General features: G+C 56.8%; 9 protein-coding genes across 9 annotated transcripts; 7 read left to right on the top strand and 2 right to left on the bottom strand.

The window, feature by feature from the left end:
* Nucleotides 1–45: 45 nt before the first annotated feature.
* PHSY_000622 (hypothetical protein) lies at nucleotides 46–3,927 on the top strand (the record flags this gene model as incomplete). Its single annotated transcript, XM_012331258.1, has 1 exon — nucleotides 46–3,927. The coding sequence occupies one exon, from the start codon at nucleotides 46–48 to the stop codon at nucleotides 3,925–3,927; it is 3,882 nt and encodes a 1,293-aa protein (XP_012186648.1).
* A 743-nt stretch (nucleotides 3,928–4,670) lies between these two features.
* On the top strand, nucleotides 4,671–5,528 carry PHSY_000621 (methyltransferase; the record flags this gene model as incomplete). Its single annotated transcript, XM_012331257.1, has 1 exon — nucleotides 4,671–5,528. The coding sequence occupies one exon, from the start codon at nucleotides 4,671–4,673 to the stop codon at nucleotides 5,526–5,528; it is 858 nt and encodes a 285-aa protein (XP_012186647.1).
* A 303-nt stretch (nucleotides 5,529–5,831) lies between these two features.
* Nucleotides 5,832–7,448, top strand: PHSY_000620 (hypothetical protein; the record flags this gene model as incomplete). The annotated part of the gene is made up of 1 exon (XM_012331256.1): nucleotides 5,832–7,448. One exon carries the CDS (start codon nucleotides 5,832–5,834, stop codon nucleotides 7,446–7,448), a length of 1,617 nt encoding a protein of 538 aa, XP_012186646.1.
* Nucleotides 7,449–7,899: 451 nt separating this feature from the next.
* On the top strand, nucleotides 7,900–9,354 carry PHSY_000619 (cytoplasm protein; the record flags this gene model as incomplete). The annotated part of the gene is made up of 1 exon (XM_012331255.1): nucleotides 7,900–9,354. The coding sequence occupies one exon, from the start codon at nucleotides 7,900–7,902 to the stop codon at nucleotides 9,352–9,354; it is 1,455 nt and encodes a 484-aa protein (XP_012186645.1).
* An 80-nt stretch (nucleotides 9,355–9,434) lies between these two features.
* PHSY_000618 (hypothetical protein) lies at nucleotides 9,435–10,562 on the bottom strand (the record flags this gene model as incomplete). Its single annotated transcript, XM_012331254.1, has 1 exon — nucleotides 9,435–10,562. One exon carries the CDS (start codon nucleotides 10,560–10,562, stop codon nucleotides 9,435–9,437), a length of 1,128 nt encoding a protein of 375 aa, XP_012186644.1.
* A 527-nt stretch (nucleotides 10,563–11,089) lies between these two features.
* Nucleotides 11,090–12,014, top strand: PHSY_000617 (hypothetical protein; the record flags this gene model as incomplete). Its single annotated transcript, XM_012331253.1, has 2 exons — nucleotides 11,090–11,391; nucleotides 11,462–12,014. The coding sequence occupies 2 exons, from the start codon at nucleotides 11,090–11,092 to the stop codon at nucleotides 12,012–12,014; spliced, it is 855 nt and encodes a 284-aa protein (XP_012186643.1).
* A 1,095-nt stretch (nucleotides 12,015–13,109) lies between these two features.
* On the top strand, nucleotides 13,110–14,348 carry PHSY_000616 (hypothetical protein; the record flags this gene model as incomplete). The annotated part of the gene is made up of 1 exon (XM_012331252.1): nucleotides 13,110–14,348. One exon carries the CDS (start codon nucleotides 13,110–13,112, stop codon nucleotides 14,346–14,348), a length of 1,239 nt encoding a protein of 412 aa, XP_012186642.1.
* Nucleotides 14,349–14,472: 124 nt separating this feature from the next.
* On the bottom strand, nucleotides 14,473–15,567 carry PHSY_000615 (hypothetical protein; the record flags this gene model as incomplete). The annotated part of the gene is made up of 1 exon (XM_012331251.1): nucleotides 14,473–15,567. The coding sequence occupies one exon, from the start codon at nucleotides 15,565–15,567 to the stop codon at nucleotides 14,473–14,475; it is 1,095 nt and encodes a 364-aa protein (XP_012186641.1).
* An 815-nt stretch (nucleotides 15,568–16,382) lies between these two features.
* On the top strand, nucleotides 16,383–17,189 carry PHSY_000614 (hypothetical protein; the record flags this gene model as incomplete). Its single annotated transcript, XM_012331250.1, has 1 exon — nucleotides 16,383–17,189. One exon carries the CDS (start codon nucleotides 16,383–16,385, stop codon nucleotides 17,187–17,189), a length of 807 nt encoding a protein of 268 aa, XP_012186640.1.
* Nucleotides 17,190–17,277: the final 88 nt, after the last annotated feature.

Genomic DNA, 17,277 nt, shown 5'->3' with positions numbered 1-17,277 from the left:
GCTGGCGCGACTCCCGCTTCGCCTGCGCCACGAGCCCCCACAGCAATGCTTCCACCAGCTTCACCGCCGAGAGCAGCCACCGAGATGCCAGCCATGCCCGTCACTCCTCCACCGCCTGCAAAGCGAAACCCTCGAGGGCGCAATGCCCGCTCCATGACTGCCAGCGTCGCTGCCTCTTCCTCGACATCGACCCGCGAAGCTTTGGTCGGCAGGCAGCCTTCCGTGGCATTGACCGAAGCGGAGTCTCGCTCCGCTTCCGAAGCCCCTATCCTCGAAAAGCCTGTTCTCGAGCGCACAGATCCCTGGCCAGAACACTTCCTGCAGCTCGAAAAGACGTTTCGCGCTATCAACACCGTCTACTCGTTCTGCTCCGCACGCAAGCACATGGCAATCACGTACGACACCATCAAGACAAGCGTCGAAGGCTTGACCAAACGACCGCTTCAGATCTTTGACATTGCCCAGATCAAGAGCCTGTGCGGTGAGCTCATCCACTTTGCGTACGTCGAGCACGATATGCTTCAGGTACATATGGATAGCAGAGCCAATGCAGAGGACCCCTCGAGCAACACGGTCAAGCGACGTCAGAAGTCGAGCGCCCAGTACAGGGACGAGCTCTACCAAAAGGCAGCAGAGGCGATTGCTTCGGGCGATCCTTACGTGCCAGATGATCCGAACGCTGCGGCCATCGCAGCCATCGCAGCATCAGCATCGGCGTCCACAGCGCCAATGCCAGTCGACTCTGCCGGCTTTGCTACCACGGGAGGCGGATTTCAAGACGTCGCTGACACTGACCTTCTTGGCGGCTCTCGCGGCCCATTGCTAGCTCCCACCGAGCTCGAAGTGCAACAGCTACAAGCCAAGGGAAAGCAACGCGCCAGGGACGAGTACGTGCTGCTTTTTGAGTTCAACGATGGCACCTTGCAAGGTCCCAAGGCAACGGCTCGAGGTCGTCCCGGTATGCGTCGAGGACCGAACAGGAAGCCAGCAAACCCAAACGCCAAACCGAAATCAAATCCAAAACTCTACTCGTTGCCGTCGACAGCATCCATGATGAAGCTCATCAACAAGCGCAACTTCAAATTCGAGCAGGCGGTGCTGGAACTGCTCGCCGCCTGCAAGGCCAAAGACGAAGACCCGGTGCAGTTGCTCATCGATGCGGCTCACGACCACGTGCCTCTCAACCCCGAGACTGCGACCAGGACGGAAGGGGACACTCCGCAAAAGAAGCGCATCCGTCTCGAGTTCCTCATGAAGAATCCGGAACATCGTCCCAGCGTCGCTTCCGTGATCGAGGAGATGAAGATTGCTCCGTGGTGGAAGGATCAGATCGTGCCAGGTGGTCACAAGGTGTTCGACGAACGTCCAGCCAAGACAGGAGAGCTCAACTACTTGCTCAGTCAAGCCGTCGTCAATGCGCTCTACGCCACACACGGTATCGAACAGTTTTACGCGCATCAAGCTGAAGCGCTCAATGCGCTTCACGAGCAGAAGAACGTCATTGTTTCCACCTCGACGTCCTCGGGTAAGTCGCTCATCTACCAGCTTCCCGTACTCGGTGCCATCGAGCAGGATGGTGAAGCCACGGCCATGTTCATTTTCCCGACAAAGGCGTTGGCGCAAGATCAGCGACGATCGCTCCAGGACCTCATTTCCAACTGCGAAGGAGTCGAGGGCGCCATCGTCGCAACGTACGATGGCGACACAGACAAGGATCTGCGCAAAGACATTCGAGAACGCGCCAACGTCATCTTTACCAACCCGGACATGCTGCACCAGTCGATCCTTCCGAGCGAGGATCTGTGGCGACGCTTCCTCCGCAATCTTCGCTACGTCGTCGTCGACGAACTGCACATCTACAATGGTTTGTTCGGAGCCCACGTCAGCTTCATCATGCGTCGATTGCGCCGCATCTGCAGCGCACTGGGCAATCGCACCGTGCAGTTCGTCAGCTGCAGTGCTACGGTCGCCAATCCGAAGGAGCACATGCAGACGCTCTTTGGCGTTGAAGACGTCCACGTCGTCACGGAAGACGGCTCGCCAGCGGGGAGGAAGGAGTGGTTGATCTGGAATCCGCCGTACATTGACGAGTCGGATCCCGCGCAGGGCAGAGTCAGCTCATATGCCGAAGTCAGCAAGGTCTTCCGTCATCTCATTCAACGCGGTGTCCGAACCATCATCTTCACCAAAGTTCGGAGGACCTGCGAGATCGTCATGCGCCAAGTGCGCAACGATCTCTTGCTCGAAGATCGTCCGGATGTAGCCAACAAGGTCATGTCGTACCGGTCCGGCTATTCCCCGCAGGACAGGAGGAAGATCGAACAAGACATGTTCAAAGGACAGCTGCTCGGAATCGTGGCCACCTCGGCGCTCGAGTTGGGTATCGACATCGGTAGCTTGGATGCCGTCATCATGCTAGGCTTCCCGTACTCCATCTCGAGTCTGCGTCAGCAGGCGGGCAGAGCAGGTCGACGTCAGAAGGATTCGCTGTCGGTGCTGATTGGAGATCCGTGGCCGATGGATCAGCACTACATGCATTTTCCGGACGAGATCTTCTTGCAGCCGGACGCGGCGCTGTCGGTGGATCTGGGCAACGACTTCATCCTCGAGTCTCACTTGCAGTGTGCTGCTGAAGAGATGCCCATCACGCTCGAAGACGACGAGCAGTACTTTGGTGCGCACCTCGCCACGCTGTGCGAGACACGACTCGAGTCGGACGGGAGCGGCTTCTTCTACTGTCGCGAAGAGCTGCGACCCAATCCGGCTCGCGATGTCGCCATCCGAGGAGCACGCCAGGACAGCTACTGCTACATCGACGACACGCCCGGTCGCGCCGGTGGAGCCAAGGTGATGGAGGAAGTCGAGATCGAACGCGCCATCTTCGAAGCCTTCGAAGGAGCCGTGTTCATGCACCAGGGTTTGTCCTACATCTGCCGCGAGATCAACCACGAGACACGCATCGCACGCATGGTGCAAGCCGACGTCAACTACCACACGCGACCTCGCGACCACACCAACACCGACGCCATGGAGACGTACCGCATCCGACGCCTACGTGAGTCTCCTTACCTGGCGTACTACGGCAAAGTGACCATCGCCAGCTACGTCTGGGGCTACTTCAAAGTGGATCGACGCGCCAACATCCTCGATGCTGTCGAGGTGGACTGTCCACCGTTCATCCGACACACGCGCGGGCTGTGGATCGACGTGCCCACCTGGCTGGTCGACGCCATGACGGACAAGCGGATCAACGCGGCGGCTGCGATCCACGCTGCGGAGCACGCGCTGCTATCGCTCACGCCCATGTTCGTCGTTTCCGTGGCGGGGGATGTGAGGACCGAGTGCAAGATCGCCGAGAAGGAGTACGCTGCCAAGCCGAGTTCGAGGAAACGTCCTGCGAGGTTGATCTTCTACGACATGCCGGGGCAGAACGGAGGGGTGTGCGCCAAGGCGTTCGAGCATCTGGATGGACTGATACGGATTGCGATCAGTGTGATCGAAGCGTGCCCGTGTACGGAGGGATGTCCGTCGTGCGTGACGAGTCAGACTTGTGCACATGCGAATCTGGTGACGAGTAAAGTGGGTGCGTTGGGCGTGTTGAGGGGGATTGTAGGGAGGGAGCCGTTCGATCCGGATCTGGAGGTGCAGAACGAACCGGGCATCGCACCGTCGCAGCTGGGCGAGAGGGAGTCGGTGCAGGGTACGATCGCAGAGGCGGTGCCGGTGAGAGTGGCGAAGGAGCTGGGTGGAGCGGTGCAGGTGGAGGACGTGGAAGAGGTGTTGCCGCCGAGCCTGCAGGCGTTGGGACGGAGGGCGATGGAAGGGGCGGTGTTGAGGGGCGAGGTGTTCGAAGGTCCTACTGGATCGAACGGGACGGGACCTGGTGGTGGCTTCTTGCCGGGGAAAAGCATGCTCTTTCAAGAATGATGCTTGCGCTGTGACACACACTTCGTCCAATACCTGTCAGCACTTTCAATACGAGAAGTCTCTTCCATTGCACGACTGAAACTAAGAAGAGAGGGTGAGATGGGGAATGTCACCCGACGAATGTGACCTCTTGCTCCTGTGAGCAAGGCGAGCAAGTGGTGTCTGTGCGGGAATCCCTCCAGAAAGACCGCGCCGCTTCCGAACCCTGCCATGAAGGCGGGAAAGGAAGGGGTGAGCAGTCTCGCAGATAGAGGGTACGGCATGATTCTACCCGCTACTAAAAATTGATGGCAACCACATTGGTTCGGCTGTCAACAGAGTGTTAAGCGGGAGGGGTGGGGAAGGGGGAAGAGACTCATGCGCGCAGGTCGGGGAGAGCAACAGTCAGAGGTGGTGCGATCCTTGGAATAGCAGACGTGTGTCACAGACCGGTGCTGCATCTGTCGAGGATGGCGAGAAGGGTTTCGCAGCAAAGTGGGAATGATGATGGTGGTCGAGGAAGAGAAGGAAGGAGAGGAAGACAGCGTTGATCGACTTCACTTCTTCTTTCAATTCTGACACTTTTTTCAGGGTGCGTTCCTTCTCGGCGACTTTACTTGTGTCTGTCGGCCGGCTGCCCGAGTCACTTTGGACCCTGACTGGCTTCCCCACATTCACCTCTTGACTGACTCACCTCTTCAAGCTGCTTTCCTCTCTTTCCTTCCTGTCTTTCCTCCAACGCTCCGTCTCGTCGACCCGTCAACATGCCTCGACAAGCCAAGAAACCTCGCACCACGTACCATCAGTCCGACAACGCCGACGTCTACCGAAAGAATGCGTCGTTCGTCTTCTCCTCCGAATACACCGCGCCCGTCCTGCGCCTTCTCGATCCACAGCCTGGCGAAAGAATCGTCGACCTCGGCTGCGGCACGGGCGAACTTACCATAGAGATCGGTCGCATTCTCGGTTCCACCGGTTGTATCGTCGGTCAAGACGTCAGCAGCGACATGATTATCACGGCCGAACTACAATACATCAAAGAGGCGGGTATGCTCGAATCGAACCTCGCTGCGGCCAACTTTAAAGCGCAAGACGGTCACGACGGTGTATGCTTACCATTCAATAAGCTACCTGTGGATAAGGTGTTTAGCAATGCGGCGCTGCACTGGATGAAGCGTTCGCCGCAGTTGGTGCTTTCGCATGTCTTTGGAGCGCTGAAGCCAGGTGGGCGTTTCGCAGCAGAGCTCGGAGGGCACATGAACTGCGTCGGTGTACGATCGGCGCTCCACCGTGCAATCAGAGCGCGAGGACTGGATCCGGATAGCTTGGATCCGTGGTTCTTTCCCACCGCAGAGCAGTACTCCACCATGCTGCGAAAGGAAGGCTTCGTAGTGGAATCCTGCGAACTTGTTCCGAGACTCACACCGCTACCCAAAAAGACGGGTCTCAAGGGATGGCTCAGCACGTTTGCAGGTCCGTTCCTGAACGCGCTACCGACGATGGCGGAAGAGATCGTGGATGAAGTGGAAGAGGCGCTCAAGGTGGACATGTACGATGAGGGGAGTGGGGTGTGGACGGTTATGTATGTTAGACTGCGCGTGCTGGCTTTCAAACCAGAGTGATGCATATCCTAGCGGGGCTTTGTAACAACGGTAGACATGGTCTTCAGTGTGATGTCGTTGTGGATGTGCAAGACGAGTGAGGCCTGACGATGTCGAGGATCGTCGAGTCTTTCAAATTGTTGAACGGCAACTTGCTCGGAGACTTTTTTGCGGGAGGAATTAGTCGGAAATGCGGGCCAGGAACGGCAATTCTTCTGGAGCGGCGTTTTCACGCTTTCTCACTTTGGCTTTCTCTCTTCATCATAGATCATCCTTCTCTTGCTCGCCCATAGACATCTGCCACACCATCTTCACAGCATCACAATGACTGTCAACGGCAGCGCTCATGGGAACGGCCACGTGGCCTCTTCCTCTCGCAGCCCGCTCCAGCTCGAGCCATCCTCCACCGAGGCAGCTCGGGTTTTGCCACAGGTGCTGGAGCTCGTACAAGGATTCATCGCATCGGGAGAGGAACCGGAATCGTACGTCGCTCCGTGGGGCAGCATCCCGAACTTTCGCAAAGCAATCTCGCTTTCGCTTCCCGACACCGTCCCGCAAAACAACGACGATGCGTTGCTCGAGGCGGTCAAGCTGGTGTTCGACAACTCGGTCAACCCGTGGACCGGTCGCTTCCTGGACAAGCTGTACGCTGCACCAACGCCCGTGGGCATCGCAGCTGACCTCGTACTCAGCGCCGTCAATGCAAATGCGCACGTCATGTCGGCATCACCGGTGCTCAGCCTGGCCGAAGAGAGGTGCGTCGAAGGGCTTTGCGAGGTGTTTGGGTTTACAGAAAAGAAGGCGGACGGGTTGACCATGCCTGGTGGATCGTCGGCGAATACGTTGGCTGTACAGACGGCGTTGGCGAATATCTTTCCGAGGTTTAGGGCGCAGGGGCTGTTGGGAGTGATGCAGCAGTTGATCGAGGAGAAGAGGGCGCCGAGGCCGTTGCTGTTTACCTCGTCGCAGTGCCACTATTCGTTGGATAAAGCGGCCATCTCGGCTGGGCTAGGGTTGGACTCGGTCATCAAGGTCGACTGCGACGCAACCGGCAGAATGGATCCAAATGCACTCGATGCAGCACTCACAGCTGCCAAAGAGTCGGGGGCAGGAACACCCTTCCTCATCAACGCCACTTCCGGTACTACGGTGCTCGGATCGTTCGACCCGCTGCCCGAACTCGCCGCCATCGCACGCAGACACCACTGCTGGTTGCACATCGACGCCTCCTGGGGTGGACCCATTGTGTTTTCGCACATCGCCACCTACTCGGATCTCATGAAGGGCAGCAGTATGGCAGATTCCATCACGATCAACCCGCACAAACTGCTCAACGTCCCGCTCCAGTGCTCCTTCCTCCTGGTACGAGACGCCGACACCTTGTCCGCCAACAGCCTAGACGCCGGATACCTCTTCCACTCCTCGGACCGCCGCGAGAACGCCGCCATGAAGACCATGGGCTGCGGTCGTCGCGGCGACGCGCTCAAGTTCTGGCTCTACTGGGTACGCTACGGCAAGCACGGCTTCGGTCATCACGTCGACGCCGGTCTCCACCTGGCGAGCGAACTGGTCGACTACATCCGTTCCAAACCAGACCAGATCGAACTGGGTCCCTTGGCAGACCCGCTCTTCTTGCAGATCTGCTTCCGACCCCTCCAGCCCGCCAACGGTGTCAGCGACGTCAGTCAGAACGGCAACGTCGTCGCCAAGCAGCTCAGTGGCGCGGAGGTGAAACGCAGATCAGCAGCTACGCAGTTTGTGTATCAGGAACTCAAGACCAGGAGGATGTTTGCGGTGGATTTCGCTCCTTTGCCCAACGGAATCGGTGATTACATCAGGCTGGTGGTGCATCCGAGGACAAGGATGGAGGACCTGAAGATGCTGGTAGACCAGGTGGCGGAGATCGGTCAGTTGTATTGGCAGCAGCAGCAGCAGGCGTGATTGTGTCGGGACCTAAAATTGTTTTGTATGACGCTGAAGGGAGGGAATGCATTCATCAGTGATAGGGACGAGCTCGGGTTGTGGTCCGAGACTGTAGAAGTGTGAGAGGGTGGTTGCGGACCTTCCGACAAGATGGTGGACGTGTGCGTGAGAAAAATGATGTTAGGTTACCCGGACTGCCCTCCACCCTTGAAAATTGTGACAGAGAGAGCACACGCGCTGACGGCGGATCGAAGCGACTCTGGAATTCTGCACGTTCGCAAGCAATCCTCGTTCTCCCTCGCTTTGACCATCCATCATCGCAGCACACGCCGTCCATCTCTGCTACATCGTCTGATCTTCCCTCGAGGCCGGATCCTTCCCATCACTTGTAGCCACACGGATCGAACACGGCCTTGTCGGGACATCTTTTACTCTCATATCACACGCACCTCGGCAGCATCTTACCACCATGTACCGCAGCACACGATCGACCAAGCAGTCGTCCAAACTCAAGATCCTCCCCGAAGAGCCCGAGGACAGCGCTGCCGGCGCTGCCGGTGGAACTAGCGGAGGCAACACCCCTAATACCGCTTCCTCTCCAGTCATCGGGAGCAGCGTCGACGGAGGTCCATCCACCACTGCATCAGGAGGCTATCGACGCAATCCGGCCTACTCTGAGCCACCTGGACCTACCACCACCGCCGCCGCTGTTGCTGCGACAAACTCAGTCGACGACGACGACAGCTCCTCCGACGATGCAGGTGAAGGCGAGGATGAGGAGGCGGTCGAGGTGTACAAGCAGCTGGATCAGATTCCGGAAGGATCGATGAGGAGGGATGCCAGGAGGTTGACAAAGAGATCGCGCGCAAAGCTGCCGAGGGTGACGGCGTATTCGACGGCGACATCGTACAGGATGAGGGAGTTGACAAAGTGGTTGAACGCGAGGAGGTCGAGTCACCAGACCAATGTGTTGACTTTCGACGAGTGTGTCTACACTACATATACCTACAAGCACGTCGACGAGGCGAGAGGGCTGCTACCCTCGAACGCGAATGGGAACAGCAATGGCAAGCACAGGTCACATCGGGACTCTACACCTGCCACGAAAACAGCTGATCTCCTTGGCATCCCTGAACTGAATTCGAACTCACAATCAAACCCACAAGAGGACGGCAATGGGCAGAACTCTACTACCACCGACTCGGCGGCCAAACGCAAACGCTCCCGATTCTCGGTCGACGACATTGTCCCCGAACTCTTCATCATGGACTATGGTACTATCGTCATCTGGGGCATGACGCTACCCGAGGAGAAGCGCTTCCTGCGCGAACTGCGTCGTTTCGAAGTGGAACGTCTCGCCTCGGAAGACGTCGAGTCCGAAGACCTGCACTGGTACCTCGCCGACTACTCGCGCATCTACAACGACGTCATCACCCTCCGTCGCGGGTCCTCGTACATGACCAAGCTCTCTCTCTCGCACGCCCTCGCCCAGTCCACCAAGATCTCCTTCTTTGAGGGGATTATCGACAACACGATCGAATCCACCAAAGACATCCCGCAGTCGATCGCCGAATCCGGCAAGATCGGCATGCCGCCCGCCGAGATCATGAAGCAGATCGGTCACCTCTTCATCCTGCGCATGAACATCCATCTGGTCGGCAGCATCGTCGACTCCCCCGAGATCTTCTGGAGGCAGCCCGATCTTGAACCGCTCTACAGCGCTGCCAGGAGCTACCTCGAGATTCCGCAGCGCATCGATTTGCTGAATACGAGGGTCGAGGTGCTGCAGGACATGCTGCAGCTGTTGAAGGATCAGGTGACCAGCAGTCACAGCGAGTATTTGGAGATCGTCGTGATCCTGTTGATCATGTTGGAGATCGTGCTGGGTGTGGCGACGATGCTGGTGGATTTGTACTTTGGGTAGTAGACAACATCGCATGGTTCAATTTGGGGTGTTTTGATCACAGACACACTGTGTGAAGAGGAAGGAGATTGGGATCGATTTCATTGTAGACGTACGCCTCTCAATCCGAACCTCCAGAAGGCGATTCCCGCCAGAATACCGCCTACATGACCCGCGCTATCCGTTCTACCCTTCGGCGTCTTCGCAGCGTGCCAGAGGTCCCAAGCGAAGATCCCACTGACGCACGCCCACGCCGGCGCCGGGATCACGAAGAAGATCAAAAACGTCGCCGTCGGATGAACACACGCGAACGTAGACATGATCGCATACACCGATCCACTCGCTCCATGGCTGAACCCACTTCCCCCTACACCGCCTCTCTTTTGTTCGGGTGGTACGAGACTTTTCCCGATCATGGATACGATGCTGCTGACGACGCCTGCACCGAAGTACAGCAGCACAAAGGTCGTAGGACCCGTCAGAGCGAGCACGGGTGGAGCCATGAATGCGAGGGAGACCATGTTGACGAGGAAGTGGTTGAGCTGTTCGTGCGAAACGCACGAGGTGAGCATCGTCCACCACCGCCCTTCGCGAACGTTGGTGAGTCCGGAGAGGAAGTTCTTCGAGAGGAAGATGTAAGGGCGTGGATCGGAGAACTTGCGCAGCGATTCCGAGGCGTACATCCAGCTGGCGAAGACGAGGAAGTTGAGGAGCAGGATGGTGTACAGGACAAAGTTGCGCGGGAGGCGGGAGAGGTGCCGGTCGGAGAGCGCGATGAGGGCGGCAATGGTGGACGTGGAAGGGGGGCGCGAGGACGGTGGCGGTGGTGAGGAGGGTGGGGGTTTGGGTCGGTCGAAGAGGGGGGAGGGTCGACGGCGTTCCCGGTTGGTGATTCGTCCTGGTGTATCTTGCGATCGTAGTCGGGGGAAGTTGGAGTAGAGCACGTTGAAGATGCTCGGTGCAGTGGAGGGTGAGGTTGGCGACGGAGTGATGGAGGAGGTGCTGAAGCTGCGTAGGAACGACACTGGCAGCTCGATCTGGCTCTGCTTTACAGTGCTACTGTGATGCGATGCAGAAGGTGTTCGTGGTAATGTTGAAGTTTGTCGGCAGCCGAAGCGAGCGCTCGTCCACGGTGCGCTGCCGTTGACGCTGCGAAATGATGTATGACTTGACCCTGGCGGCGAGCGGCACGCATCCAAAGTCAGCCCCGATCTGGATGAAGACGACATGATTCTGGCCGCGACTGCCGTTCTGACGAGTCTTGTTCGAACTCTGTTGTGCAAAAGGTGGTCCACCGGCGCCCAGGTTGACGTGAGGGGCCGTAATGAGTTTTTCATGACTCTCTCTCGTAACGCTGTCCTGGGCCGTCTACACCAAATCCGACGCCTCAGTGCGTTGAGGTCGTGATGATGGTGTCGGGAGAAGCGACGGCTGGATCGATTGCTGATATAGGGGAAGGAAAGGGAGCGAGCACTTCGGCAAGCAAGAGAGCCCTTTGATTGCTTTGCAATCACACACGCCGAAGCGTGGGAAAGTGGGCCAAAGTGTGGAGGAGAAAGAGTCGCGTGTGTGCCGCCTTGAACCCGATTCTGCACCCGATGCGCGAGGCGGTCGGAAGGGTGTTGGTGTTAATTGCAGACGCGCGCGCTTCGCAACACTTTCAGAGAAGCGACTTTGAGAAGGCAGAAAAAAGTGTTGCTTCTCCTTCTACTCATCCTCGCTCTTCTCCCCACATTCTGCATCAAAGACCGCAGACATGGCAGAAGCATCAACATCATCAGCGACAGCAGAAGCGGGCTCTGCTTCCGGTGTGCCAGAAGCCTCTGCATCGACGTCCACCTTCATCGAATCTTCTTCGGCGTATCACGCTGGGCGATCAGGACGTGGTTCGGATGACGATGACGATGACGACGATGACGAGAAGCTCTTTGCCGAGCTTGACGAGGAACTCGATATGATGCAAGACGAATCCAACTTCGGTCACGGAGGAGGCGATACGGTCGCCAGCTTTGACATGGCTGAGTTCAGAGAGCGCAGGATGGAGGAGCTTCGGCAAGAGTAAGTCGCTCTTGACTCGAGTAGTCATCATTCTCATTCACTGACACCTTGCCTCTCATTACGATCACAGAATCGCAGCACACAAAGCAGCCAGCGACTTCGACGGTTCCCCTCTTTCCTCGCTCCAGCACACCTCCACCGCCTCCATGAAGGGCCTCCTCACCGAGATCACCAACGAAAAGGACCTCATCGGCTTCTCCTCCCACGAGCGTCAGGTCGCCATCCACTTTTTCCACCCCAAATTCCCACGCTGCGCCCTGCTCGATCGCCACCTGCTCGTCCTCGCCCGTCTCCACCCTTCCACGCTGTTCCTCAAAGCAAACGTGCTCAACTGTCCCTTCCTCACAGCAAAACTCAAAGTCTCCGTCCTGCCCTGCCTGATCACCTTCAAGGACGGCATCAGCAAGGACAAGATCGTCGGCTTCGAAGAGCTCGGCAACTCGGACAAGTTTTCCACCGGCGCGTTGGAGTGGAGGCTCGGGCAGAGCGGGATCATCGATCCGAGGGAGAATAGGAAACCGATTCTGGGTTTCAGTGAGAGTAACGGCGGTGGTGATACGGTGGGTAAAGGGGTGGTCGGGGCGAGAAAGGATGATGAGGATGACTTTTGGGATGACGAGTAGAGAGGAGCGAGAGGCAGCGGAGGCAGCCGACTACAGACTTCCAGTCAAAATTGCAGAATCAGGTCAAGGCGGTGTGCGGGATCTTTTGCAGTTTCACCATCACTTGTCAATCGCTATCGTCGCTACGACATCGTTGCTTGCTTCGATGGCAAGAAATGGCTCGAAGTAATCTTCATCGACTACTTCGGAACGCAGAAAAAGCAATCTTTATTGCAGAGCAGTGTCAAGCAGACATGCTTCAGCTTGACATTACAGCATTGTGTACGAACAGACACTTTTACATGGTCTTGACCTCGCTGTCGGGCTCGACGTATTCGCTGCAAACATCCAAATCATTGACGTCAGTATCGTCGCTTCCAGCCATCACTCGTGTAAAGGGACAGTCAAAACTCACATGTGCTCGTGCTTTCCGCCGGCGCTTGCAGTCGTCAGCTCCTGGGCAAAGCTGTCCGGGATCGTAGCGGCGAAGCCCTTCATGATGCTCGAATCAAAGGTCTGCTTGATCGTTCCACCGGCTTGCTGCACCTTGGACTTTTGTTCCTCGATGGCGGATTGAGGCGTTCCATCTTTGAAGATACTGCAGGTAACGCAATTTGAGAGGGCGGGAGCTGATCAGAACAGGAAGCAACCGTGAGATGGCATAGGATGCGATAGACTTACACCATGTAGGGTTTGTGCTCCGCCATTTTGGTAAAAAGGAGGAGGCTGGCGGTGAGTCTGGCAAGGAAGCTGGGAAGAATCTTGGCGATTGGTTCAAAAGAACCGTGGCAGTGATAGATATGGGTAAAGTGTGCTTTGTGAGTGTTTCGCGAGTTCGTGATCGTGGATGGAGAGACAGGGATGGTTCGGGGCTGAGTTCCACGGATAAGGTGGATTCACTCTCAACGCTGCGCTTCTCTCCACTCTCGAGCTGCGTCACTCGGAAATGGACCCTGACAGCGCTCGGACCAGGACGCGCTGAAGCTCAATTTTTCCAGAGAATTTCATTCAAACCTTTTCGAAGTCTCGCTCGCTGTCATACCTACCAACCGAATCATCGTCTCACAGCCACTCACCTCCGAAGCAAATCAGCACAGCCGCTAGAGGGCACTCGACATGGACCAAGATGACGGCACTTCCACGATATCCGCCCTCATAGCCCGCATAGAAGCCTACACCTCCGACCCGAGCTCCTTCACCATACCCGCATCATGGACACGCCACGAGCAATGGCTCCATGATGAAGACCAACGCATTGATGCTGCAACTCAACTCGCAGAAGAGCTGATGGCATTGCAGAGCATCTACACCGATGATGCGGTTCATCTCTTACGAACCATGCCTCTCGACGGCCAGCCTTCTACGTCAAGCGACGAGCAGCCGGGCAAAGAAGACACCGCCGACCCAAACTCCTGGCTACCAGGCTGCAAGCTCACGCTATCCATATCCACCGACGTCGAGACCACAGATGAGGACCCAATACCAATACGACTTGCAGCTACTCTGCCGCCGTTCTACCCGCACAGTGCAAGACCGCCGCAGCTGCAATTGCTGTCCAAGTACGTGGGCGGGTTCAGTGTAGACGCCAAGCTGTTCGGCGAGATATTGAGGGCGTTCTATCATCAGGTGGATCATGCTGATGGAGAAGCAGCTCATGCGGAAGAGACGAGTGCTACTGCAGCGTGGGTTGGAGGGAGCATGGACAAGGGGGTTCAATGGTCCTCTGGAGAAGTGGTGTTGTTCGAAGGGATAGAATGGGTCAAGGAGAAGGTGACGGATTGGTGGAACGGGAAGGAAGCGGAACGTGTCAAAGCCGCTCCTTCTCTCCCTACAAACGACGACTCAACACAACCTGCAAATACCAGCATCACCACCTTCTCCGACGCAACACCAGTCACCCAGCGTCCAAGCCCTTTTGCAGGAACACTCCATCAAACCCAGCCCATCATCGAACGAAAATCCGAATTCATCGGCTACGCCGCCCGTCTCACCTCACCCGACCAAGTCGCATCCGTCCTCTCACGCATTCTCTCCGACAAACGAGTTGCACGAGCCACGCACCCGATTATCAACGCCTGGGTGTGCAGAGCTGCTGACGGCGTGGTGCACCGCGATTGCGACGACGACGGCGAGACCGCGGCGGGTGGAAGGCTGGCGCACCTGCTGAGCATTTTGGAGTTGGAGAATGTGATCGTCGTGGTGACGAGGTGGTACGGTGGTGTGCATTTGGGTCCGGATCGGTTCAAGTTGATCAATAGGGCGGCGAGGGAGGCGTTGGATTTGGGTGGGTTTGTTGGAAAGAATGCGGGTGAGGATGCGGGCAAGGGCAAAGGTATGGGCAAGAGGAACGTATGAAAAGAATACGAGCGATACATTGCATTTGCGAGACTGATTAAGAAGACAGGACGAACAGATAGGAGACAGGAACGAGTACAAATACAGTCTAAGACGAGAGGTTCCAGTAAAGGTTTGCTTTCTTTCAGTGGGGCAAGATACGCGAGCCAGCGATCCCACCTTGCAGCACGGTGATGCGGACGTTCTCGCTAGCCTTTGTCAACGTATCCTGTATCAAGAGCTCCGGAGTGGTAGCTCGACTGGTGCTGATGCTCGAAGCCTGCGAAGAGTCGGGGGAAGATCTGTTGCTGCTGGATGCGGATCCTGTCGGATCTAGCGTGTGGCGCATGCATTCTTCCACCACGTGCTTGTTGATCCGCGCGCCCCAGATGGAGCCGACAAAGCCGTCGGCGATGTTGACTTTGACGGGTGGTCGAGCGAGGGCTAGATCCGAAACTGTCTTCGGATCCAACCCGGTGACCGAACGGAGATTCAGCTCGAGACCGGCCCGCCCGGCACGTTGGTTCGAAATGTGGATCAGCGATTGAGCGAGATCGGCACCTCCGCTTTCGGGAAGCATCACGTTCCACAACTCGAGCGTCTGCAGCTGTCCACATCCCATCAGCCCTTTTGCTAGGGAAGGAATCACCTGATCTACGATGACGATGCTCAAGCCCATGATCGCATTCGCATCGCACCTCGGTGGCACCCATCTAAACTTTTCCACCCTCTCCAACCCTTTCACCGCATCCTCGAACGCTTTCGCTTCCTTCCATCGGAACTCGTCCGACGTGAGAATCTCGGAATGGCGGATACTGAAGAACTCGAGCGAGACATTCCTCACCCGAGGACAGAGAGATAGAGCCTGCGATGCGAGCAACAGTCGATCCCGCGATCTCGCCATTCCCTTGGCACTGGTTGCAAAGGTGCCATCCCCACCACCAGGTACACCGGGGATGTTGATCGTGATGCTGTCGACCGTGTATTCAGGAGAGCAGATGTGAGCTCCTGAGGATGGCGCTACAAAGAGGCATAGCTGGTTGACGGAGTAGATGGATATGGATGCGTAGAGTTTGGGTAGCAAGAGGTTGCGAAACAGTGTACACGTGGTGAGGACCGAGAGGATGTTGTTACTGGAGGTGGACGAGAGGTCGTCTATGTACGACTGTGCGATAAGATGTAGGATCTCGGAAGGCATCGAGGTGAGCTGGAGATGCTCTGACGTGGGTGAGGATGACATGGTTGCTGGGAGTCGGGGTGGCGCTCTGGAAGTAGCTGTCTAGGAATGTAACCTGAAAGAGAGGCGGCCGGGGCGAGAGATTTCTCGCAGCATTGATGATGGTGGCTGCCCGAACGAGCGTGGGGATGACTTTGTAAGGTATCGATGATGGTGGATGTGCCCCAGGACGCATGACCTTGGCATGCTGAGCGACACCTTATCGACTCCAACAAAACCACAGATGTTGCATTTGACAGCTGCAGCGTTGCTCCAGACCCGCATGCATGACGAACCCTGTGTGAAATAATTCTTATCTGCCGCCCCGCATTTCTCCGCAAGGCAGCATGTTACATCGTCTATTCACAATGGAAAATGCGACGAAAAAATGAAATGTTGCGTGCGGAGCTTGGCACCGCTGCGCAGCGACACGGCACAGCTTTGAACTTTTTTCGGTTTCCCTAGCCGAGAGTTTACTTTTTCAGAGTTGGATCGCTGAGACTGAAAGACCAACCAACACAGGGGCTGGCGGCGATTTTTCGGCTTGACGTGCAGGTGTTGGTTGGGTCTTCTCTGCACAGCCAGCAAAGCGTTAGGCGGTGCACAGCATCAAGCAAGTTTGTGCACATGATGCAGCAAGGCTCACTCCACGCAACTCCGCTACCCTGTGCGGCAGCTCAACTCTATTCCCAAGCGCCGCTGTTGCTTGTTCGGGAAGGAGCTCCATCTCGACAGGTTCGTCCCCACCACCATCCTCGACGTCATCACCATTCGTATCACGCAGCCTGCCTTGCTTCTGTCTTGAAGCACGAGCAAGCCGCAACACATCTTACACAACCATGCCGTCTCTCCTGGAGCGGGCCGCTTCCAACGGCACCTCACGCATCGACCCCACACATGACCAACGCAACACCATCATTGTCGCCTGCTGCTACGCCGTCGCCATCGTCATCCTCTGGAACGTACCAATCCTCAACTACCTCCTCTATCCCTTCAAACTGCTCACCGTCGGCTTCCACGAATTCTCGCACGCAGCCGTTGGGCTGTGCACGGGAGCGAAGATCGAATCCATCACACTCGAACCCAACGAAGGTGGTGCTACACGGATGCGCGGTGGAATCCCGTGGCTCACCCTCCCCGCCGGCTACCTTGGATCGTCTGTTATCGGAGCAGCTCTCATCGCATGTGGGTTCGACGAACGTGCCTCCAAAGTCGCCAGTATCGTCGTCGGCGTGTTCTTCTTGTTCACCTTGTGGTGGGCGAGGAGGGACTGGTTGACCTGGGTGCTGATCCTCGTCATGTGCGGTCTTTTCGTGCTCTTCTGGTTGGTGGCGGGCAGCATCGCGTTGAGGTACTTTGTACTCTTCATCGGTGTCATGAACTGCCTCTACTCGGTGTGGGACATCTGCGACGACCTCATCTTCCGAAAGGTCAACGAGTCGGACGCAAGTGCGTTCAGCAAAGTCGTAGGTGGTGCACCGCAGTTCTGGGGAGTCGTGTGGCTGTTGATCTCGATAGCCTTCTTCGGCGCAGGGATCGTGGTGGGCATCCTGGCTTTCAAGACGCCCGTGGCACAACAGCAGGCGGACAACTTTTTGGACGTCAACCTCAAACGTTCCGTCCTGCTCTCCGAGTTTGGCTTGTAGGAGGTAGAACAACTCAGAACAAGGACAATATGTGCTCGACATCTGAATGTAATGCAATGAATCTGTACAATGGATCGTGTGCATCTAT

This window comes from Pseudozyma hubeiensis (genome assembly GCF_000403515.1).
Source record: "Pseudozyma hubeiensis SY62 DNA, scaffold: PHS9, whole genome shotgun sequence".
In the NCBI taxonomy this organism is placed as follows: domain Eukaryota; kingdom Fungi; phylum Basidiomycota; class Ustilaginomycetes; order Ustilaginales; family Ustilaginaceae; genus Pseudozyma; species Pseudozyma hubeiensis.
This window is presented reverse-complemented; position numbering and strand designations above follow the sequence as displayed.